This window comes from Chelonus insularis, unplaced genomic scaffold (genome assembly GCF_013357705.1).
Source record: "Chelonus insularis isolate UGA/USDA-ARS -01 unplaced genomic scaffold, ASM1335770v1 contig_568_pilon, whole genome shotgun sequence".
NCBI classification, from domain to species: domain Eukaryota; kingdom Metazoa; phylum Arthropoda; class Insecta; order Hymenoptera; family Braconidae; genus Chelonus; species Chelonus insularis.
Genome location: NW_023276647.1, coordinates 776,903 through 801,248, shown reverse-complemented (window position 1 = coordinate 801,248; position 24,346 = coordinate 776,903). Strand labels below are relative to the sequence as shown.

The following is a 24,346-nucleotide window of genomic DNA, read 5'->3' as shown; positions in this document are numbered from 1 at the left end:
ATGACAATAGGGGCCAATGTATTGCTAAAAGTAGTCTGTGGAATGTAGTTAATTTGAATGGGCAAAAAAATCTGGCTTCATAAACTTTGCTCGAATCCAATCAGCAATTGTTACAACTAAACAAAAACACAATGATATTTTTTTTATATAGTTAACCATATTTTCAAGACTATAATTATTTCATCGAATAAAAAAAATACGTACCAAACTTTTTAAGTTGAATAGAACATTCAAATAATATTTAACGATTAAATATAATGTATATGTTATTTTATATTAATTAATTAGGCGAGGTTAATTATGAAAAAACACAAAAACCATTTAATAAATTAGATTTTTAAATTAAAAAAAGTAGTTTATAGATAATAGTATCATATTATTTATGGATAAAAATATTTAATTACAACTATACATTTTTTAAACAATAAAAACGTTTTTTTGAATCTTTCTTGGATGGAAAAAGTAGTGTTTTCGAGTTCAAAAATAAATTGATAAAGCGACTATCTAATTTATTAATAGAAACGAGCATCTGTTATAGGTAGAGAAGTTTGTTGAATTAGGCTCTAAAGATAATCAAAATTTCTGTAAATATAGTGTACCGACGAAATCTACAGTAAGTTGTTCATTTGTTTCTATAGTTAGACTCATCGTGTTCCATCCGTACAGAGTTTGTGGAGTTTTCGTTGTCTAAAAACTGATTTTTCATAATTGTCTAAACGATTCAACATGGTAAGTGATTAATTAATAAATTTTTATATTAATAAAAAAAAGAAATAAAAAGTAACTAAGGAAAGCAATGAAAATATGAATTAACTGATTAAAAACTTTCAATTAAACCGGCTGATCATTGACACAAAATGAAAGAAATGGCGCACGTGTGTCTTACGATTTATATTTAAAATGAAATTTAATGATTATAAACGAAAAATGATTATATGATTATGATTTTCAGGTGTCTCTTAATCCCGTCAGAATTTTAAAGAATGAAGCGGAGGAGGAAAAAGGCGAAATTGCTCGTATGAGTCTCTTCACGGGAGCAACTGTGATTGGAGACTTCATTAAATCTACATTGGGCCCAAAAGGCATGGATAAAATTTTAGTGTCTTCACAACGTAATAGTGATCAAATTCAAGTTACTAATGATGGAGCGACTATTTTGAAAAGTATTGGAGTTGATAATCCTGCAGCTAAGATTTTGGTTGATATGTCAAAAGTTCAAGATGACGAGGTTGGCGATGGGACCACATCCGTTACCGTATTTGGTAAGTCAATAGTGGAAGGAGAATTCTACTTCTTTCAGAAAACACAACCTTCATTTCTTCACTATTTAAAATGTTTATGGTTAACATTGTATTGTCTTATTTAAAAATTTACTAAAATTTTTTAATTAAATTAATTTATGCTGCATCAGTAATTTATAATTTTTATTATCAAATTAATAAAAAACATTATTTATATGAATAATTCATTTTTAGCATCTGAATTATTAAAACAAGCAGAAAAAATGGTTGAACAAAGAATTCATCCCCAAACAATAATCACAGGATGGCGTAAGGCAACTAATATAGCAAAAGAAGCATTAGAAGCAGCTGCAGTTGATAATTCAGCTAATACTGAAGAATTCCGTAAAGATTTAATAAATATCGCTTGTACTACGTTGAGTTCCAAAATTTTAGCTCAGCATAAAGAGCATTTTGCTAAACTCGCAGTCGATGCTGTTCTTCGTCTAAGAGGATCTGGCAATTTATCTGCAATCCAAGTGATTAAAAAACGTGGAGCTACTTTGGCAAATTCATTCCTGGATACAGGATTTTTATTGGATAAAAAACCTGGCGTTCATCAACCACATAAAGTACGAGATGCTAAAGTTTTAATTGCAAACACTCCTATGGATACTGATAAAATCAAAGTATTCGGATCTAAAGTCCGTGTAGATTCGATGGCGAAAATAGCAGAGTTGGAAGTCGCAGAAAAAGAAAAAATGAAAGATAAAGTTGACAAAATCATCAAGCATGGATGTAATGTATTTATAAATCGACAATTGATCTATAATTATCCAGAACAGTTATTTGCCGATGCAGGCATTATGGCTATTGAACATGCTGATTTTGACGGAATTGAGAGATTAGCTTTAGTCCTTGGAGGTGAAATTGTCAGTACATTTGACAATCCTGAGCTTGTAAAACTTGGCAAATGTGATCTTATTGAAGAGGTTAGTATTCAGTGTAAAAAAATGTTAAACAAATCGTTGAATATAAAAAAGTAATCAAATATGTATATTTCAGGTCATGATCGGCGAAGATACACTACTCCGTTTCTCAGGAGTTCCTTTAGGAGAAGCATGTACCGTCGTGATTCGTGGAGCAACTCAACAAATTCTTGATGAAGCTGAACGTTCACTTCATGATGCTCTTTGCGTTCTAACAGCAACAGTACGTGAATCTAAGATCGTTTATGGAGGCGGTTGTAGTGAAATATTGATGGCAGTGGCAGTACTCGAATCGGCTGCGTCTACACCAGGAAAGGAAGCTGTAGCTATGGAATGTTTTGCGAACGCCCTTCTTCTTCTTCCTACTTATATTTCTGATAATGCTGGATACGATTCAGCTCAATTGATCAGTGAATTGAAAGCTTTGCATCATAATGGAAATAAAACCATGGGCTTGGGTATGTAATAATTCTTTTGAGATATTGATAAGTAGTAAAATTAGGCTATTATCATGACATATTGGATACTGATAATTGATATTTTTCTTACAGATATGAAAGAAGGAAAAGCCAGTTGTATGAAAGCATTGGGAATAACCGAATCTTTGGCAGTGAAACGTCAAGTATTATTAAGTGCTGCTGAAGCAGCAGAAATGATTCTTCGCGTTGATAATATTTTACGTTCTGCACCACGAAAACGTGTTCAAGATCGTGGTCATTGTTAAATGAAAACAGACGTTATAAGATCAACTTATAATAATTCAGTTTCACCATTTCTTAAAAACAAAGAAAACGAACTTTTTTACGTCTAATCCCACTGCTTTATAACAATTTAATTGTTTACATTACATGATTTATTCGTATTTCAAAAATAAATTTATAAAAAAGAAACAAAGATAAATAATTAATATTTAATGATTCAATAACTTTTTACAGTTTACTGTATTAATTAAAAATTAATTACATTTATAATTTTTAATTAAAAAACCTAAAAACGATTTTCAATTTTTTCTATAATTTCTATAATAACAAGTAAATGCTCCATTAATTGCCCTGTCGACTTTATTGTCAAGAAAAAATTATTCTGTTAGTTTGATTTTGCATGTATATTATTTTAAATGCTTAATTCATTTTACTACTTTTTTAAACTAATAAGCGAATCTGAGTTTGGAATCGTAACCTAATTTGTCTAAATTAGGTGTACAAGCGAAGTTAATCATGGGCGGAGGTCCACACATAAGAACAATTGTATCATCACCAGGAGGATACATATGATCTTTAATCATATCAGCATTAATGTGTCCAGTGGAATATTTCCAGTTTTCACTACTAGAATCAAGTGTATACCAAAACTTGAATTGTTCTGGATGTTTCTTAGCAACATCTTCTAATTCGTTTCTTAATAATATGTCTTTTTCTGTTTGATTGGCATATAACAGTGAAATTTTTGTGTGATCATCAGGGACTTTAGTCATTTCTCTGATTAATTGAAGCATTGGAGTAATTCCACTACCTCCGGCAATCATTACAACCTATAAAAAAATACATGTTTAGCCATTTAGTTAACATGAAAAGCTATTTTGTACTACTGGATCAATTATTCATACTTTTTTAACGTTGTATTCAGCTGGAGGTTGTTTCCTGAGCAACCTAATAGAAAAACACCCCTTTCCTAAGTATATCAATCGACCTGAAGGTCCTTTGAATGCTATCTTATCGCCAATTTTCATACTTTCCAAGTATTGAGATAGTTTCCCACCTTCTGGGAATTTGGGATGAACATTTTTAAAGTAAACCTACGTTAACAAATGTTTTCAAATTAAGATATTTTTTATGCTTGGAAGCATTTTAAGATAGAACTTACCTTAACAACTAAATCAACAAAGCCTTGATCATCATCACTGGAAACTGGAGTATAAGCTCTGATAACAATATCCCCATTAATTTCAGCAGTGAGATGTACATGCTGTCCAGTTGGTAGGCCAAGAACATGCTTAGGTGATGGTAAGCCAAATCTAAACCTCCTTGTATCATGGCTAATTATTTCTTTTTCAATTAATGGCAACTCATATTTTGTCATAGGATTTTCTAACAAGATCGGGCCCTTTTTTCGTTTATTATTTTTTTTCCATACTAAAAAGAAGTGGACTGTTGCTCCAACAATTGCTATTGTGCCTAGAGCACCTAGAACAGCAAATATCTGAAGAAAAAAAAATTATTACTGGAAATTTAACAGAAAAAAGATTGGAAAAGATATAAATACTGGTGTCCTTCAATTTTTTTTGGTTGACAATTTAATATGATTAGTATTTCAATGATTTTTCAATTTTATTCCTCTACAATCAGGTGTTACACATAGGCAAGTTGAATTTGAGGTTAAGAAAAGGATTGTGTGTTAAAATCAATAAGAAAATGATTGTTTACATTGAGGAATTTACCATCATTCATAGCTAAAGACAATCTATCTTGTTTAAATAATCATTCAATATATTATTTGTTAATTAGTTAATAAATACCTTATCACGTGAGTTCATGATTTTAACCTAAGAATTGATTGATGTTATGTTGAATCACTATTTTGAGTAGTTAATTAAAGTAAAATTTGTTAACATTAGGTTTGAATGATGCAAAACTTTAGCAATTAAAAAATGAATTCCTCTTATGTAATAATTCAAAAGAATTTAATGATTTTGTTAGTTATAACTGACGCTAGTGTTCAAACCTAGCGTCTGCGTCTAAACTCGAAAATAGAATTGAACTCTACTGTCTGGTTTGCATTTTATTTATAGAAATAAGACTAGAAATCAAGAAATAGCCAACAAAGATAATAAAAATAATAATTAACTATTTTTTGGTAGACATTCTGCACAAGAATTTGCTATGAATGATAGAAAAAAAATAAAATCAAAAATACCTCAGAGATATTCATTTTACACCACAGATTTTTTCCAGTCCTCAAAAGCTTCAGATTTCTGACTGAACTCTGACAGAATACGATAACGAATTAGTTTTTCAAAATTGAAAGAATATTTGTGGAACCCCCACTAATTTTTACTTTCTATTTATTTTTTCAACTTAAATTAAGCCTAATGGATCAGGCAGTTTTACTAATAACTTAGGTTTCTATCCGTTAATTTTGATTTTATCATTGCTAATAGATCTAATTCAATGAATCATTATGAATACCAATTTACAATTATCAATTAAAATACTAAACAATTCGTTTTATGAAAGATTATTAGTTTATAATACAAAAGTTAATACATTAGTTAAGTAAAAGAGGTTATAACTTTTCATATTATTCATTGCAAAGAATGAGCTGATCTGATAAGTCATAAAAGGCTAGATAGATACATTTTAACTTATTATTACGTACATACAACTTGCATAAAATCAAGGACGTGATAATTTTTATTAAATAATCCGTTTTTTAACAATTACGAGGTTGAATACTATTGGTCTCATGATTTTTAATTGTCAGTTAAATTTACTAATCAGGTAAATCATATAGATTAGATAAATTCATCATTAACGACAAGCAAACTTATTAAATTCTGCGTTACTTCTTGTTAAAAAAGCTCCAAAACACATATTTATATTATTGTTTATCGATTTAGCATAAAATTATACGTAATTATATTTTATACATAATTTTTTTCATCAGATAATAAATGATCTAATTTTTTATTTATTTATTCTCGACGAAACGTTTCAATAGCAATGGCAGAGGAAGCGATTGACTTGTTGTCGTTGATAAAATATTCTTATTAATGTTAATAAAGTATTTATTGGGTTCACAAGTTCACAAATAAATGAGAAATGTCATTTAATAATCAATTACAACAATAAGAAATACAGATTTATCGTAATTCGTTTCAAAAATTAGAATTTGAATCATTTTTACAACAGCTGTACATTCATTTATTCGGCGTCGAAAACGGTTTTTCGTCGATTCAGTACTAGGATTACAGAAAGTGCATGGAGGTATTCGAGAAATTCAATAGGCGTATACTATTCAACTGCGACCGCCCTAAAAATTCCGATTGGTTAGAAAATTCTATAAAAAATTCTGATTTGCTGAGAGGTAGCGCGGTTTATTTTGAAATAAGCCAATGGGAATGAAAGTAGGCGGTCACTTGAACCAATCAGAATACTTTGGGCGGTCACAGTTGAATAGTATACGCCTATTGAATTTCTCGAATACCTCCATGCACTTTCTGTAATCCTAGTAAAAATCCCGTATTTTGTGTCCAAAAGTCGTCATCTTTCCGATCTTGGCGACGGGATTTTTAGTTTTTTTTTAAATAACGTCAAATAGCAAGGTTATAGCTGTTTTATGTAATTATTTGCGATAAATAATTGTTCATTCACTATTTTTATGTTTAAATTAAGTAATAATTAATATATTTTGAAATTATTTTATTAAATTAACGATAATTTTGTGTATTAGGTTAGGGAAAAAGGGCATAAGAGAAAAGTCACCAAATTTTATTCAAAAAAAATATTTATTTATTGTATTTGTTTATCCAGAGTTTATAAAATCATTTTGATAAAGTTTATATTGATCATTGGTTCTAAATACATTGTAGCTTTTGTATATAACATCTGTGAATACTTGTAATATAATAATTATATAATATATATAACATCTACATCTTTTTTTCTTGTTTATCTGACACATGTTCAATTTTATCCCCGAGAGTCAGGTACATTTCAAGCCACAGTTTAATAATATTTAATTGCATTGAATTCACCCTCCCGGAAATTCAATTACACATGATAACAATTAATTTATTACATTATTCATTAATATATAATGATTGTTCACTAATATAATATTACAATTTAAAAAATAAAAGATAATACAAAAAATCAGTTTAACCCATTGACTTATATATTCATTGTGATTCTTTTACGTAGGTACGACTTGCTAAAATTAATTTTTTAACTATAGTTTAATATTAGACTCATTAAATAAAGTAACATAAAAATTCCTGATCCTTTGTGATTCTAAAACACAAATAAAGCGATCCATTAATATAAAATTTAAATGATAATATTATAATCCTTTTATGGTTATTGTTCAATTGTTTTTACTCTTACCGATAACTATTCAATTATTTCGCTTTGTTTAAATATAAACAATGTTGGTTTAAATAGTGCTACGAGTGAGGTGGCTTTTTTCGTCTTCCAAATAAATTACTCAAAACTGAACTACGTTTATAATCTCGATCTTTACGAGATCCTCCCGAGCTTTGTTCACTTTCTGACCCACTTTCTGATGCTCTTCTTCCATCAACTACTGATATTCCTGAAGCTCCAGCTGGTACAGCTGGTGGTGGTGCAACATAAGGTGGTAAAGATGTTGGTCTTCCAGTAAATGAATTAACAGGTTGTTGTCCACCCTTAAAAGTAATTCAACAAACATTAGTTATCTGGAGTGAATTGCTAAAAATGGATTTATTATTACTAATTTAGTGATTTCTTACCTGTCGCATATTGACCGAATACCCATAAGCTGTAATCAGAAAAAAAAAGAATGAAATAAACTGATATAATATAATTTTGATAAAATAAATTCTACATGGTCTGTTTAAAAAAATGGGAAATCATGCTAAATTATAGAATAAATATCAGAAAGAAATATTAAATTAAAAATTTTGACTGATGCAGGTGGAGTTCATGCATCAAAGGCAGGTGATTGTCAAGAAAATTGCCAATAGAAATTGAGAAAAATCGCACGCTCTTCAATAACTAACCGGGATCATGAGTATTCCATTGAGCCATCCTGACTGGCGGGGGGGCACTTGATGGCAGGGGAGGTGCTACTTCTATAAAATTATCCAATTGAAATTGAATGTCAGCGTACATAATATTTTAATGTTTAAAATAAAAATGATGTTCAACAAACAATACCTTGTGAGGGAGAATTAAATTCCATGCTTCCTGGCCTATGCCAAACAGTGCCTGCATTTTGTTCCGAGCCATTGTGGTTTAATGTTGAGCTTCGCTGCTGATAGGACTGTGGTCTCGCTGATGGTGTATAATGATCAGCATCTGAAATGATATTATCAATAAATAATAATAAGCAATATCTTCGTAATACAAAAATAAATGAAACATGAATTTTGTTATTATAATTCTTACCATTACGTCGCAACTGAACGACATTTTCAGAGCTCGGCGATCGAACAGGAATAGGTGGTGGTGCTCCACGAGCTGGAATTGGTGGACAGTCATTAGGATGATCTCTTTGAGCAGACAATTGTTCTTGTTGAACCATTTGCTGATGAGCCAAAATTTGTTGTTGTCGGTGTTTTTGCAAAAATTCAGTTTGTGGTTGTGATGATTCTGAAGCTAGTAATTCTGCATTTCTTGATTCTCTTAATTGTTGATTTTGTCGGTGTTTTTGTAGAAATTCAACCTGTACATTGCTTGACACATGATCTTGTGAAAGATCTCGTCGAATAACTGAATTCTTACGTTCAAATTCAGGAGTTGATACATGACTACTTCCTGTAGAATTATTATCGTCACCAGGAATATCAGGTGTATCACCTTGTAATCTTCCCACATTGTCTTTTTGTGATTCATCATATTTCAACAGTTGCATACTTGGAGGAAGTTTAGCATGGAATGAAATTTTATTCACCCAATCTTCCATTTCTTGTTGATCAGCAGCTAAAAATAAAAATTCAGAACCATCTGTACATTTGAGTCTGAAAACATTTTTTCTCTTGGTATAATCATCAGCTTTTTCACAAGTAGCATTGTAGATTGTTATTGGAGCAGTAGCAGCTTTGCTAAGTGAGAAATCTCCATAATCTTTAAAGAAACATAATAATTGTCCACAGAGAACAGTGAAATATTGTTTCCATGAACGTACCGCAGCCTTCTTTCCACCACTTTGAAGTTCATGTTTTCTTTCAAGAACTCCTTGAATTTCTACTGGACTCAATGGATCCATATTTTCCATCCTTTGGTGTTTTCTGAAACTCTGAGTTCGTCTTCGAGTAGTAAAACTGGGAGTGCGTTTCGGCTTTTTCGTATCAACTTTCATACTTTCTGCACGTTTGATATCAGCAGTATTGCGTTTAAGACGATCTCCAAATACATGAGATATTCCATGAAGTTTAGAAGGTGTTTCTTGAGCTTGTTGAGCCTTGAGAGGTGTTAATCGATTCATAGACTCATGATTTTCAGATGTTCCATTCACTACATCATGAGTAGCTCGATGTGGACTATCCAATAATTTTCTGCGTTCCTCTTCTCGTTTACGTTCTTCAGTAATTCTCTGTACTTCTTTTCGCTTTCTTTCTTCAATACGTGCACGCTCAATTCGTTCCTTTTCTGCTTGACGTGCAGCTTGTTCAGCCTCTTGTTGTTTCTGGAAGGCAAGTTCTAACATAGTAACTCGTTTAAGAGCTTCAAACTTCTCTTCTTGAGCTTCTATTGTCTTCTCAAAATCATCATGCTTTCTGATTAAATCTTCTACCTGTGGAATCGTTTCACCAAGATTACCATCATGAAGCATTGGCTCTCTACTTATTATCCAATTTTCCAAAGTTTCAGCTTCACGCTTAAATATCTGAGTATCTAAGTTTTGTTCATAAATCAATTTCCGTTGTTCCCAAGTATCCATTAACACTTGTTTTCTTTGTTCAAGAATTGAAATTTTTTCTTGTATTTCTTTAGCCAAGAAGTGACCTTGCTCAATTAAACCTTTTCCAGTTTTATTAAACTTTGAGAAAGCATCTTGTCGAGAATCTATTTCCACTTTGTACTCATTGTGGCGTGAGATTAAAATCTCAGCGCCCGGAACGTCTCGAGCGAGTTCTGGAGCTGTTACTTTAGCCACCATTTCATTTATCCAAAAAGCCAAATCTCTATACTCATCGAAGTAAGCTTCAAGCTGTTCAGCTTGGGCTAATTTACTGCTTCTCTGTGCTGCCTTCTCTAATAATTCACTCCAGCTTTCATCAACTTCTTCATGTTTTACAGCAATATGTTCTCGAGCATCTGGGAATAATTCTGCAAGTCTTGATGCTTCAGCCATAACAGATTCCACTTGTTCTTTAACAGCAGCTAAATCTGTTTCAAAACCTTGGTGTTTTCTTACAAGTGCTTGAATTGTCTCTAAATCATGTCCATAACCATCAGAGCTCAAGCTAGCTTCTTTTTCTTGAATCCAGGAAATCGTTTCATCTGCTGTTCGATCAAACATATGAACTTGTTTAGCTCCAGCTAACGCTTCTTGCCTAGCATGAGCTAATTCTTTTAAGTCGTCCCATTGTTGTTTAGTTTCGTCAATTTTGGCATGGATTTTATTTGATTCTGGATTCTTTTCTTCCAATAATTTTTTTCCCGCTTCTATCAATGTCACCACACGACCTTCACTTGTTGCAAGACTAGCTAAGAAATTATCAAATATTTGAATTAATAATTCAACATGCTCTACATCACGTCCATAATCTTCAGAAGCGGCTATTGTAGTTTGATCACCAATCCATTCAATAACTTCTTCAGCTTGACGAATGAATTGGAAGAATTTTTCACTCTCTAATAATCTATGTAACCGAAAATCTTGTAATTTAAGTAATTCTTTGAATTTTTGTTCAATTTCTTTTTGCTTCTGTTCTATATTTTTACTATCGAAATGATGTCGATTTATTAATCCTAGAGATAATTTTTTCAAATTTTCTACTGTACTTTCAAACGATGATAAATCTCGCTCAAGGCCTTCGAGCTTTTTCAATAATGATTGAACAGAATCTTCATCCTTTCCATAGTCAGTCGATGTAAGTAAAGGATGTTTTTCTTTAATCCATTGTTCAGCTTCTGATGCTTCAGCATAAAATAGTTGTGACTCAACTGCATCAAGAAGTCGTAATTTTCTTACACTCGCTAAATCTCTTAGATGAATTAATTTTTTCTGTAACTCTTGGATTGATAATTCAATTTTGTCAGCAGCAAAGTGCCCATTTCTCACCTACAAATAATTAAATAATAATAATTAAATTTTTCAACGAATAAATTAATTTAGAATTAAAATGTTTACATACCATTCCGGCAGCACGAGCAGCTAACGATGCAACTACTGGTTCTCGAGAAATTAATTCCGCTTCAAGACCTTGATGTTTTTTCTGCAGTCTTTGAACAGTCATCAATGAACTGCCTAAGTCATTACTAGATGCAAGAGGTTCTTTTTCAGAAAGCCAGTGAAGTTCATCTTCAACATCTCTCAAAAACTGATGAAGTTGTTTAGCATCTTCTAAATTATCCCTTCTAATTTGCATTGGTTCTTGAAGACCATGATATCTAGCGATGCAAGCTTGAGCTCTTTCTTGAATTTCATCACACATAAAATGTTTTGTTTTCTGGAAATTCGTAGCAGTTTCTTTGATAGATTCACATGCTTCATTATGACCTAGAACATCGTTTTCCAAATTTGTATGTCTCTTTAATAAATTAGCAATACTGGATAGATCTTTTCCATGATCTTCTGATTGTAATTGAGTTTCGATATCATCCATCCATGCTTCAAATTCATCTAAACTGCGTCCAAATAATAATGCTTGATAGGCATCATTAAGGCGATTCTTTTTTAATTCACTCGTCTCTTGAAGAATTCGCCATTCTGATTCTAGATCTTCTAATCTATCTTGAATTTCTTTAGAAGCAAAATGATTATTTTCAATAAGTCCTTCACCTTCGTTCATTATCGCACTAATTCTTCCTCTATTAGCCATTAATTCACTTTCAAATGCCAGATGTTTTTGGATTTTACTTTGCAAATTTGTCGAGTCTCGATAGTTTTCATCACCAGCCACTTGTTGCTTCTGATGTAACCAACCTTCTACTTCATAAATATTTCTCAGGAATTGATGTAACTGCCGACTTTCTACAAGTTTTTTCATTCTAATTGACGCATTATCTTCTAGTTTATCTCTTCTGGTACATACAGTCTTTAATCTTGATGTAATTATGGCTGCGTCGACTGGGTTGTCTTTGAGAATGTTTTTAGCAAAAACTTCAAGCTCGTCAATTCTTCCCAATTGAGATTTAAGCATTTTTTCAAACTCTCCGTGCTTACGAATTAATGTCTCCACACCTGAGAGTGATTCTCCAAGGTCTTCATTATTAAGGAAAGCTTCTTTAGTTGCCAGCCAACTTTCAGCTTGATCAGCTTGTTCTTTAAATTGCTGTAAATGATAAGCTTGCATTAATTTTTCTTTTCTTTCTGTCCAAGCATCAACAAGACCAGCACGTATTTTTTCCAAGTGATTAAGACTTTGTTTTACTTCAGGATCGATTGATATTAATTTTGTTCCATGCTCATGTAAAGCTTTTATCATATCTTGTCTACCATCAATCTCAGCTTTTCTTTCTTGATGAAGTTCCAGTAATGCTTCAGCTTCAGAAATTGTTGTTGGTGCTTCAAATTCATTCATTCGTTTGATTGTATCTGCCACCCAAACTTCTACTTCATGTAAATCTGCACGGAATTTATGGAGAGTATAAGCTTCATTAAGAACATTCCGTCTATGGTTGGTTAAATGTTGCAATTCATCCCAGTTTGATTGGAGATTATGTAACATAGCATTTATTTGTGGAGCATTATCAGGATATTTGGATGATAATTTTTTCGCTTCAGTTTTATGTTCTTTTAATTTACCTTCGATTGCTGTCATATCTCTTTCCATTGTTTCTTGTTTACGTTGAAGTTGTTCTACAGCAGCCAGATCTTTTCCTACATCTGTAGTATTCATAGCTAAAGATTTTTCAATAACTCGTTGGCTAGTATCATCTATGTCGCGGTTGAATAAATGAATTTCCAAAGCACCCGCAAGAAGAGTTCTATAATTACTTAGAGCACCTTGAAGACTCTTCCATTTATTATTAACATTATCTCGTCTCTGTTGGATGGCTTTAGATTCATCGTCGTGACCTTGTTTTATTAATTTATCAGCAAGAGAATTAATGGATTTTATTCTTGTATCATCGACTCTCATGTCACTGTCAACATCATCTAATTTTCGCTGTAGACTTAAACAATGCTCATAATCTTTTCCAGTGTCTCCAGCTTGGACCATCATTTCTTTATCTCTAATCCAAGCTTCTATTTTTTCTACTTGATTATTGAACTCCAAAATATCTTGAGCTTCTTCTAAACCTCTTCCTCGATTGCCAGAAACCACCAAAAGTTTTCTCCAAGTTGCCTGAAGTTTTTCTAATTGAGATCGAATTTCAGCACTCGATGGATGTTTTTGAGCAATTAATGTTTCTCCTTTCGTTTTAATCTCTTCAATTCTACTCTGATTAGCTGCCAGTTCAGCTTGGAATGCTTGATGTTTTTGTAATTTTTTAATTTTATCTCCCAAACTCAGCACTTCACCTTTAGAGGCTTCTGCTTCAAGTTTCTTTTGTTTTTCACCAATCCATGATTCTGCTTCACCAACATCACGGATAAATTGAACGTGAAGAAGACTAGCTTCCAACCTTTTACGTTTAGCATCGCAAAGTTGTCGAATCTTTGCACGCTTCTCTGAAACTTCCTGAAGTCGTTTTGAAATAGTTGGAGAATCGAAATGATTTTGAGCCAACAATTTTCCACCATGTTCTTGAAGTGCAGTTAATTTTTCTTCCTGAGTAACCAATAATTTTTCAAACTCATTATGTTTCTTGACTTGTCCATCAATTTCTTCAACAGAAACTCCAAAATTATCGCCACTAAGGGCAGCTTCTTGAGTAGCAGATAAGTTATCCAATTGCTTGGCATCACGAAGGAAGAAATGAAGATCGATAAGTTGATCCAAATGAATTTTCTTTTTTTGCCAAGCTGTATGAAGTTTCTGGCGTTCTTCTAATAACTGATTACATTTTTCTTCAACTTCTGGACCTGCATAATGACCCGTTTGTACCATTGCTTCTCCGAGATCAAGTACAGAACTAAAAGAATCTTCTCTAGCTTCTATTTCACCTTTTAAAGCTTCATGTTCGGCTTTGAGAATTTGAGCGCTAGCAGCATCACGTACTTTGTCTTCTGTCGACAATGCGGCACGTAAACCAGCAGCCCAATTCATTAAATCACGTAATTGAGTGAGGAAACGTTGAAGATCACAACTAGCTTGTAATTGATCTCTCCTGTGAGCGGATTTTTCTTTCAGTTCCTCCCAATTTGCTATGACAATTTGTTGTTGTTGATCAATAAAAGTAGCATTAGTTCCAGGATATAAAACTTGAAGCCTTGAAGCATCTTCAACCAATACTTGAAGTTGAGCTTCTAAAGCTACCAAATCATTTTCAAAACCTTCATGGCGTCTTATAAGAGCTAATACAGAATTTAAATCACGGCCCAAGTCTTCAGGAAGTGCTGCTTCTTTTTCTTGAATTCGTGACAAAGCTTCTGCAACATCACGATGGAAACGGTGAATTTCACCTGCTGCTTGCAATCTTTGTTCACGATGACTAAGTAATCCAAGAAGATGCTGCCACGATTCCCTATTAAAATTCACAATAAAAAATCACTCATTTAATTTTTTGAATAATCAATCCAATTAATGTAAATTTTATTTAATAGCTAAGATTAAAAAAATTCCACTTTTTTTGTCAAAAATAAATCAATTCTTCATGCTCATGCACAAGAGGGTGTTTTTTTTTATTAATTGTATTTATATTATTAATGTAAAAATATTAGTACTGATGCATCAAGTTAAAACTCACCACATGTGTTGGTGTTGTCTTCGAACTTGTTCTACAGGATCATCCTCATCACCTCTACATAGAATTGAGTTAAAGATTAAGTTAATAAAAGCCATTACCCGTTAAAAATTCTACTGTTTCAATATATAAAACCCAGATATGGATGCAGTGATATAAATAAAAAAAAATTGATATTTTTCTATACTACATAACATTACAAATAACCATGTAAAATTAATTGAATAAAGAAGTATGATTAATGAATTAAATGGATGCAAATAAAAGGTGAAGTAAAATACTTATTAACAAAATAGGCAAATAAACAATATTTATTATAACTTACCCAAGTTGCTCTTGACGTTTTTCAATATCTTGAATGTAAGGACTTTCATTGCCAATTAATTTCTTAGCAAGTTCTTCACACTGATTGAATCTTTCAGAACCTGCTTCTATTCGATGTTTAAAGTCATTAAACTTAGCTTGTAAAACTAATAAATGTTCGTAATCTTGTCCATAATCTTCTGATGCAGCAGTTTGTTCTTGTTCTTTAATCCATTGTTCTAATTCACGACTTTCAAGGAAATATTCGTGTCGATACATGCTCTCCATTAGCCGTTGTTGCCTAGTTGTCGCTAGTTTTTGAAGTGATCGTATTTGCTGGGCTATGTTTTGTTGTTTACTAGCTATAGCTTTGCTGTCAGGGTGTTTTGCATTTACCATCGCAGCAGCTGTGTGGCCCATTTCTGTGACAATTCCGTTGTATGTATCTAGCTCTAGTTCCACAGTCTAAAATTATAACAACATTTTTCTCAATATTTTTAGAATTTTTATTTTACTTATTTAATAATTCTTTTCTGAAACTTTTTTCATTCATCTAAAATTATCTATAAAAATGTAAAAATGAAGGTTTTCTATTATAATAATATTTTTCGTTTAAAATAAATAATTTAAGTTTCATTAACTCAGAACAGTTTAATCAGAAAACCCTCCGTTAATTATTCTAATATTGACTAATTAGTCAAGACTCTCATGTTATTAATTACTCTAAACATAAAAAATAATTAAGCGTATACTTTATGAATTGTATTATAATATTCCCATTAACTTATTAAGATGTTAACAGTTAACTTGGACATTCTATTGAAATAAAACTTGAATAATTTTATATTTGATAATAACATATTCATTGATAAGCTTGAATCATTAGCTTGTTGCTTGTAAAGATACCTTGTGTTTGGTAAGCAATTTAGTTGCTGCATCACGATCTCTGCCGTAATCAGTTGAGCTCAAAACATCATTCTTTTCGCTCAACCAACTTTCAACTTCACCGGCCTCAAAGAAAAATTCCTGAGCTCGTAGTGATAAATCCAATGCTCGGCTACGCTCTCCTGCTTTATTTTGCAAGTCTTTCCAAGCACAATCCAGTTGTTCACAGAGTTCTTGAATCTATAAATTTTAAATGGTTATGTAAAAATATACTCATAGCTCTGTAAAAATATTTCATAATTTTTATGGCTAATTTATACATCAATAGGTTAATTAACCAACAGCTGGAACATGCTTAAAGCTAAAAAAAAATAATAATTTAAACAATTTTAATATTAATTATTGTTAAGGAATGTATCAACTATAAACAAAACGCTAAATAAATCTTTTATAAGCAGTAATTCAATGTTTGACCGATGTGTCATAGTAAACGGGTTTAAAACACCAACTCTGATGATGTAATTATTTTTTTTAGACCTATTTCATTCTTATTCATGCAACCATGATCTTACCCTTGAAGATTAATATTCTTTTCAGGCTTCCCGGCTGTGCAAAAATGATAAAATTCTTACTCTTTCAATGTAATAAACTGTTTTATGATAAATATATATTTCAATAATTTTGTATCAATAAAATTTTTTCCAATATTTTACTTGAATAAAAATAATCAAGAAATAATTGGCAGCGATTTTATAATTTATGAAACATATAAAAACTATCAATACCTTTTTTCTTTCAGGATGGACTTGATCAATTAATGCTTGACCTGTAGCCAATGTTTTATCTATCATTGGTTGATGTCCTGAAATTTCTGCCTCAAGTTTCTTATGTTTCTTGTGTAATGTCTGGGCCTGATGAAGATTTTGTCCAAGCATAGTTGACGATGCTTGAGGAAGATGATCTTTAATCCATTGTAATTCAGCATCAAGTTCAAATCCAAATTTATGGAACCGCAAACTTTCTTCAAGAGCTTCGCGTCTCATTTGAGCTGGAACTTTTAAGGCTACGGAATTTTTGTTGTGTTGTTTGACAAGTTTTCAAAATATTTTGAGCATCAAAATGTCCTTCATGCGCCATTTCTTCACCCATTGCCACCAGATCGTCGACCTTTTGTTCCCACTGATACATATCAGTTTCCAATGTCTGATGTTTCTTTAAAAGTTCTTTACAACTTCTGAGGTCTGTTCCAACTTGTTTACTTTGTAAAGAAGTTTCAATTTCTTCCAACTTCAACCGCGCATCCTCCATTGTTCTATTGTAACCATGTTGACAAGCTGCTTGACGAAGTCGTCTACCTTTTTCTAATGACAAGGCTACCAATTGACTCCATTTATTATTAAGGTTTTTTAGCATTTCTCCAACGTCATTGGATCTATAATTTTTCTCTGAAATCAAAGCTTTACCAGCCTTATTTACAGCACGAAGTTGGCCTTCATTAGCTCTCAATTCACGCTCAAATGCTTCGTGTTTTTGAAGTTTACGCTCTAAATTATTAAGATCTCGATAGCTTTCGTCGGCAGCAACCTTCATTTTATCTCCAAGCCAGTCGTGAAGATCATCAACTTCAGCAGAAAATTGCTGATATTGTTCTGATGCTTTAAGTGCAGCACGTCGTGCTTGTGTTGCCTCTTTAACTGCCGCTCGACGAGCAAGAACCTGATTTCTTTTCTCATTAATATAATCTTTTTCATAATGATCTTGAGCTATCAGTCTATCAGCAGTATCGCTGAATGCTTTTAACCTTTCGTCTTGAGCATGCAAAGTATTTTCGAATTTCTCGTGTTGTTTTAGCAAAGCTTCAACATCATCCAGTGATTCTCCCAAATCTGTGAATTCAAGAAATGCTTCGTGAGAACTGGTAGTGGCTTCAATCTGATCAGCTTCTCTATTGAACTGCTGTAATTCTAAACATTGTCGTAGCCATTCTTCTTTAGCATTCCAGTCAGATGTCACTGCTTGATGTAAGCCATGCAATTTATCCAGACGTTCACGAACATCCGTTAAAGCAGGATTACGATTTAACAACTGATTACCTAGCGCCTCAACTTCGCGGAATTCATCTTCGCGAGTTTTTATTTCTTCTCCAAGTTCTGTGTGATGTTTTTTAAGTTTTTCAGCCGTGGTGACATCTCTAACAGGTTCCTCAGCTTTCATCGCTTCCTGAACATCTAATGCCCAGTTTATTAAACTCTTTGAACTATTCATAAATATTTGTTGTCCTACAGCATCCTCCAAACGAGAACGACGTTCTTTTGCTTTTGATTGAACTTTATTCCATAATTCTTTGATTTCATTTTGTCTTGCATCGACATTTTTATGCTCATTTGGATATGAACTTTTTACACTATTAGCTAAGAGATTAACCTTACGAACTTTTTCTTCAACTGGAGCTAATTCTCTCTCTAAATGCTGGTGTCTACGTTGTAGAGCTTGAACAGTCTTTAAATCTGGTCCTAATTCAGCAGTATCAAGCTGAGTTATTTTTTCCAACATCCAATCATGTGCTTCATCACAAGTACGATTGAAAAGTTCTACACTCGATGCACCTTCCAAACTCTTTTCTTTCTGAGCTTTTAACCAATTTAAATGATCCCAGAGCTGATGAATGTGCCTTTGTCGAGCTTTGACCTTGTCTAATTGACTATGACCCTGTTTAACGAAGTCATTAACAGCAGCATCAATTGCTTCAACTCGTCTTCCTGAAGCTGATAAGTCTGTCAAAAATTTCTCATACTTTCTCTTGGCTGTTTCGACATTGTCGCGAGAATCATCGGCACGTAGCATCTTTTCTTTATCTTTAATCCACTTTTCAAAGTCATCACATTCACGATAAAATCCATAAAGTCTAATGGCATCTTCAAGAAGAGCGTGACGTCTAATAGCTAATTTTTGCAGCTCATCATATGTTTCATTAATTTTTTTCTGCCTCTTTTCTACACTATCACTATCACTAGTAGTTTTACGTTTAATTGGTTTGACAGTTGATTTAATCGATTTAACTCTCCTCACTGGAATCACTTGATTAACCATTTTTGTCTTTTTAACACGTTGTGTAATACGTACTTTGTCTGGTCTTTTCACTTGTACCTGTATTATCTTCGGCTCTATTTCGCGAACGTAATTTGCAGGAACAAAGCCATCAGTACCATCAGCTTTTCTAACATTCCACCAATCAGGGTTGGTTTTATTTAACAGAAACATTACCTCACCTTTGTTCATATGCATGCCTTGACCACTAAAAGGATATAAACTTCTAACTTGTGGCACTAATCTATCTTCATGAACAGTTTTAAGTTCTATTCGTTCTATTATTTCATCAACCCACTCATCTTGAGGAACTAATCGTACTTCTTTACTCCATTCTTCTTGTTCAATTTCAGCTACTGGATCTAAATCTGTAGATAATTCTAAAGTCGAAATTCCTGCTTTAATAAGTTTTTCAGCTTGAATATTAAGTGATTGAACATCTCCTTTGTAGGCGTTAAGCTCTCCTTCAAGATCTTTATGTCTTTGGAGCAATGCTTGAGCACTCGGTTCATCAACTCCAAAATCTACTGATGCCACTAGAGTCATTTTTTCATTCATCCAAGAGTCTGCCTCATTTGCATCTGTATAATACTGGAAAGCCTCAGCTGCATCATCAAGTTGTTTCTTTCTCAAGGCAGCTAATTCTTCTAGAACTTTCCAATGTTCTTGAAGTGATTCTATACGATTTTTGATTTCCAATGATGATGGATGTTTATCCGCTATTAATTTCTGTCCAGTACCACAGAGTTGTTCAGACTTTGGTCGTCTCACTTTCATTTCATCTTGCAGTGCTTTATGTTTTTGTTGTAATGATATTACCGCTCTAAGGTCTTTAGCTGAGATACCAGCTTTACAAATACGTTGTTTCTCAATTAACCATGATTCTTCGTCTTCGTGATCTTGGATAAAATGAAAAAAATTTCTAGCGTCTTCCAGACGAGCTTTACGTTCTTTACTATTCTCGACTAAATCATTGTAAGCACTGTTTAATGTCTCCAGTTTTTGTTCAAGTAACGGCGCTTCCTTACTCAGCGGTTGTGTGAGATGCTGTGCTGCTTGTCTACCAAGTCGTCGTTGTGTTTCACCAAGTGCTGTCACTTGAAGCTCTTGCAGACTATGTTTCTGCAATAAATCTTCAACTCCTAACAAATGTGGTCCTACATCTGTACTTTGGAAATTAAGTTGAAGTTCTCGTATGCTTGCCAATGTGGTGTCAATCTCTCTCATCAAACTCATAAGAGAACATAGTGCAGCAAGATTAGCTTTATGATAGTCTAATAATGTTAAAAGCTGTTTCCACCTTTGGAGAACTTCTTGTGAACGTGATCTAACACGTTCTAATCCATGATAATTTTCTCTCACGAGTTCTTCAGACATATTCGTTAAATCATGAAATCTTTCCTCTCGTGCTAGAATATCAGCACTTATGGCCTCGTGTTTTTTTACAGTAGCATCTACTTGAGTTAAATTGCTGCCATATCGTGGATCCGACAAGACTTGAATCATTTCTTTGAGATAACCTTCTCTTAGTACACTTTTTTTCTCGAATTTGTAATTGAGTTGTTCTAGCCTTTCTTGCCGTAATAATTCAGTACGAAGGGCTACTTCTCGCCGATGTTCAGCACTTTCCAATTCTACCCAATTTCTCTCTATATCCTGTACCAATTGTCCTTCTTGGGGTATAAATGCAGGCTGATTCAATGATTTCAATTGTGTATTAATGTGAAAATATAGTGCTTCAATTTCTGAACGTTCTTTGTACTTCGGTGGCTTCTCCACGGTTCGATACTGTTTAAAGGCCAGCAGTTCACGTTGGATACCCTCCAATGAATTGGGAAAATTCCTATTCTCAAGCACTGTTATTTTAAGCTTTATCCATTCAAGTAAATTTGTGGTTAGTTGTTCATAATGAATTTTCATTTTATCCGCATCCATCATTTGCCCAACAATATTTGCTATCCTTTTGCCACTCTTTATTTCATTTTTCATCCTGGCAAATGTATGATAATATGAAGCCACATATGTGATGATAGATTTTTCATCCGGTCTCGCTGTATCCACATCTTCAGCATCAAGAAGCCTTGGGATTCCAAGCTCAGTATTTGCAACATCAAAAGCATAATTGAGATTGTCAATATGTTTATTTTGCTGCAACTCTGACCAATTGACAAGGTCTGGTCGATGAGCATGAATAAGAGCATTGAAACCCAAACCACTTCGCCAAGATACTGCAACAATCAAATTTCAATCAAAATTCATTAATTTCATGATCATTAATATTTGATTGAAAATTTTTAAAAAGAATATAAGTAAAATAATAGTTGGCTAGTCAAGACAAATAGTTAAGAAATGCAAAGCTATTAAATTTACAAGGAATGAAATACCAGTTTTAATGTTTATTTTTTTTAGCATTTTTGTGCTGAGAAGTTGGTTTAATCAAGCTGTTAGATTTGCTTATTTAGAGAAGAAAACAAACGTTACTGTTCAATAATTTATTATGTTGCTTACATTTACTGATTAAAAATATATTCTGCAAGTCTACCACTGATTACATTTGAAAAAGAAACTTATATTTTTTAAATATAAAATTGAATTAACAGATAGTTAAATAAATATGTCATAAACATGACATGTTTACCTGTAAAGTCTTGTATATTGACATCTGGATATCCATTGGTTTTCCTTTGACACCAAAGCAGCAATGCATCTTTAGCTGATTTTTTCTCACTGCTTTCATTCTCTTCATCAACATCAATCTCTATTTCTTGAATTTGGAAACGTAAAATGATTGTCCATATCAAACCCAATATCAATCGAGGATTTCCATCAACAATATCTTCAGCTCCTATACTTTCTAACCGTACCTGGAACATAAAAAATACATCAATTGTGCATTTTATCAAGGCTCCATCTGTTTGAAGACTATTTAGATATCAAATAATTGCCATAATTTATGAGATTTTCTAAATTACTAGTAATTTATCAATAAAAAGTCCAGATAAAACATCATAAAAAGACAATAAGTAAAGCTTTTTCTCAGTTGCGATAAAAGATGATGAGTTAAAATTTTTTTCTACATCATCTAAACTTAGAAGGAATATAAGAAACATAAATTTGATTTTGCCAAGCATGATTTCCTTATCATTAAGTACCGTTTAAACGAAGCTTTACATCATTACTGATTGACAAGAATTCTTCAAGTTTAATAACAGTAGCATAACAAAAACGAAATAACAAACCACGCCTGCGGTTTTTCATTAATGAATGATAGACGTTTTAAGAGATAAAAATATATCATTGCACTTATATATAGTATCACGGTAAAACGATGCACTAGATCTGAAGAGAATAACAGAGTCATGAGCAATTCAGACACATTATTCATACATGATTTTAATCTATACGCTCACGTAGTACACGATATTCTGTAATGCGTGGAATGCCGTTCGATTTACAAGACTTGCGCAAGGTCGTTGGTATTATAAACAATATACAATTTCAACGATTTTGTAATTTTTTTCAGGGTGATATTTATTATCAAAAGGTATTGATTAAAATAAATTGGTTTAAGAAATAATTTTAATTGTCATTTTTTTATTTATTTAGACAAGTATCTTTTGCAATACTATCTTAGACATAGGATAATAAATTTACTGATAATCTTATATTAATTTTAGATGCTCATATTTATAAATAAAAAATCATTTTTTAATTTGAAAATTTTTTTTGTTATTTTGCTTTCAATTATTCAAAAGATTTATTTATGCTTATTGTTACTGTTTATTTAATTATTTTTAGAAAACATTTGTAGATAAAAAAAACTTTTTCTAGATTTTACCATCATTTTGACTAATAAATAAATGTATCAATTATTTAAGTAGTCATCTAATTATGCATGGAATGTAGAAGTCAAAATTTGAATACATTAAATGTAAAAAATTTCAAAACTGACTAAAGTTATTGATTGATCCATAAATCAGTCACATTATCAATTGACTTGTTCAAGCCTTCTGACCATTTATTCATCATCATCAACATCATCGTCATCATCATCATCATAAAATATAAATAATTAAGTGACTGAGAATAAATGAAATATATAATAAAATCTTCTTCTTTTTTATCTCATGTTCTTGACTCTTGACTTTTTTTCAATCTTATTTCATTTGTGATTCAGTCATTAATATTTTTTGTTTAAAGTGATTCTCACAAGTTATATTAGAACACTCGTAATGTCGCTGACAGTGTGAAAAAGAATAAAATAATCACAGAAGCAGAGTGGACGTCGATTAAAAATGACATGACACAGTGTAATCCGTTACCTCGGCATGTTTGCATCTCGACCTTCGTAGTAACTAGCACCAGCAATCTCTGAACTGCATACGATCACGTTGAAAGACATTCTTGAACTCGTGTTAAGAATAAAGAATCAATATATTTTCTCGGTTAAATAACGGTACCTGATTAATTAATAAAAAATACGTCAAGTGACAGAGAATTTATCATATTTTGTCATCTACATCATCGCTAAATATATCGCACGGAAACACTTGAGAAATAAAATCATTACAAAATCGTGGGAAAAGCAATCACTTCTCTACAATTAAATTAAATGATTACTCTGCTCGAGAACTGAATCATTTTGATGAAGAATTTCAATTAAATTTTAGAAAAAAATATATTCAAATATTTTAAATTAATTATTCTAAAGAATTTGTAATTAAACTATTTTAATTAATTTATATTTTTATACTACAAATAAGTCTTTTAATTATTAATATAATTTGATTTAATACCTGCTATAATGTAACATTAACATTCAATAAAATTAAAAAAAATTTCATTTACTGTTTAATGAATGAGCATAAAATTCACGCCAAGTGATTCTTCCTTTACAATTCAATTCAATAATTCCCAAGGTCAATATTAAAAATTTTTTCTCTCAGATTTAGTGTTAATATACTTTTAAAATTTATTTTAATTGATGTAATAACTATCTCAATAAAGAATAAAAATTCCAAAAGTCTTAATAATACGAACATTATTAATAAATGAGTTATCAAAAAAAAATTTATATATTTTTTTTAAGCAAAATAAAATTTTTTGTGCAAATAAAAATGTTGATTTAATTTTTTTCAACATT

At 32.0% G+C, this 24,346-nt stretch overlaps 3 protein-coding genes across 5 annotated transcripts in view; 1 reads left to right on the top strand and 2 right to left on the bottom strand.

Moving 5' to 3' along the window:
- The first annotated feature begins 606 nt into the window (after positions 1 to 606).
- Positions 607 to 3,116, top strand: CCT2 (chaperonin containing TCP1 subunit 2). Its single transcript, XM_035088749.1, has 5 exons — positions 607 to 729; positions 953 to 1,262; positions 1,476 to 2,212; positions 2,286 to 2,667; positions 2,761 to 3,116. Exons 1-5 carry the CDS (start codon positions 727 to 729, stop codon positions 2,931 to 2,933), a joined length of 1,605 nt encoding a protein of 534 aa, XP_034944640.1. The 5' UTR covers positions 607 to 726; the 3' UTR covers positions 2,934 to 3,116.
- A 99-nt stretch (positions 3,117 to 3,215) lies between these two features.
- LOC118070270 (NADH-cytochrome b5 reductase 3) lies at positions 3,216 to 5,631 on the bottom strand. Of its 3 annotated transcripts, XM_035088788.1 has the most exons (5): positions 5,585 to 5,631; positions 5,123 to 5,191; positions 4,073 to 4,408; positions 3,816 to 4,004; positions 3,216 to 3,740 (listed from the first exon to the last, which is right to left on the bottom strand). In XM_035088788.1, exons 2-5 carry the CDS (start codon positions 5,135 to 5,137, stop codon positions 3,357 to 3,359), a joined length of 924 nt encoding a protein of 307 aa, XP_034944679.1. In that variant the 5' UTR covers positions 5,138 to 5,191; positions 5,585 to 5,631; the 3' UTR covers positions 3,216 to 3,356. The 3 variants fall into 3 exon arrangements, with proteins under 3 accessions (XP_034944679.1, XP_034944678.1, XP_034944677.1); XM_035088787.1 differs by lacking the exon at positions 5,585 to 5,631 and having other exon boundaries at positions 5,123 to 5,448; XM_035088786.1 differs by lacking the exons at positions 5,123 to 5,191; positions 5,585 to 5,631 and adding an exon at positions 4,725 to 4,972.
- Positions 5,632 to 6,709: 1,078 nt separating this feature from the next.
- Positions 6,710 to 24,346, bottom strand: part of kst (spectrin beta chain, non-erythrocytic 5 kst) — a 28,404-nt gene continuing 10,767 nt past the window's right edge. Inside the window, 12 exon segments of the mRNA XM_035088750.1 lie at positions 6,710 to 7,218; positions 7,312 to 7,613; positions 7,698 to 7,726; positions 7,968 to 8,039; positions 8,125 to 8,265; positions 8,356 to 11,197; positions 11,271 to 14,709; positions 15,254 to 15,696; positions 16,138 to 16,356; positions 16,902 to 17,168; positions 17,170 to 21,431; positions 21,842 to 22,067. Of these exon segments, the coding sequence (XP_034944641.1) occupies positions 7,371 to 7,613; positions 7,698 to 7,726; positions 7,968 to 8,039; positions 8,125 to 8,265; positions 8,356 to 11,197; positions 11,271 to 14,709; positions 15,254 to 15,696; positions 16,138 to 16,356; positions 16,902 to 17,168; positions 17,170 to 21,431; positions 21,842 to 22,067 (12,183 nt within the window). The 3' untranslated portion in view covers positions 6,710 to 7,218; positions 7,312 to 7,370.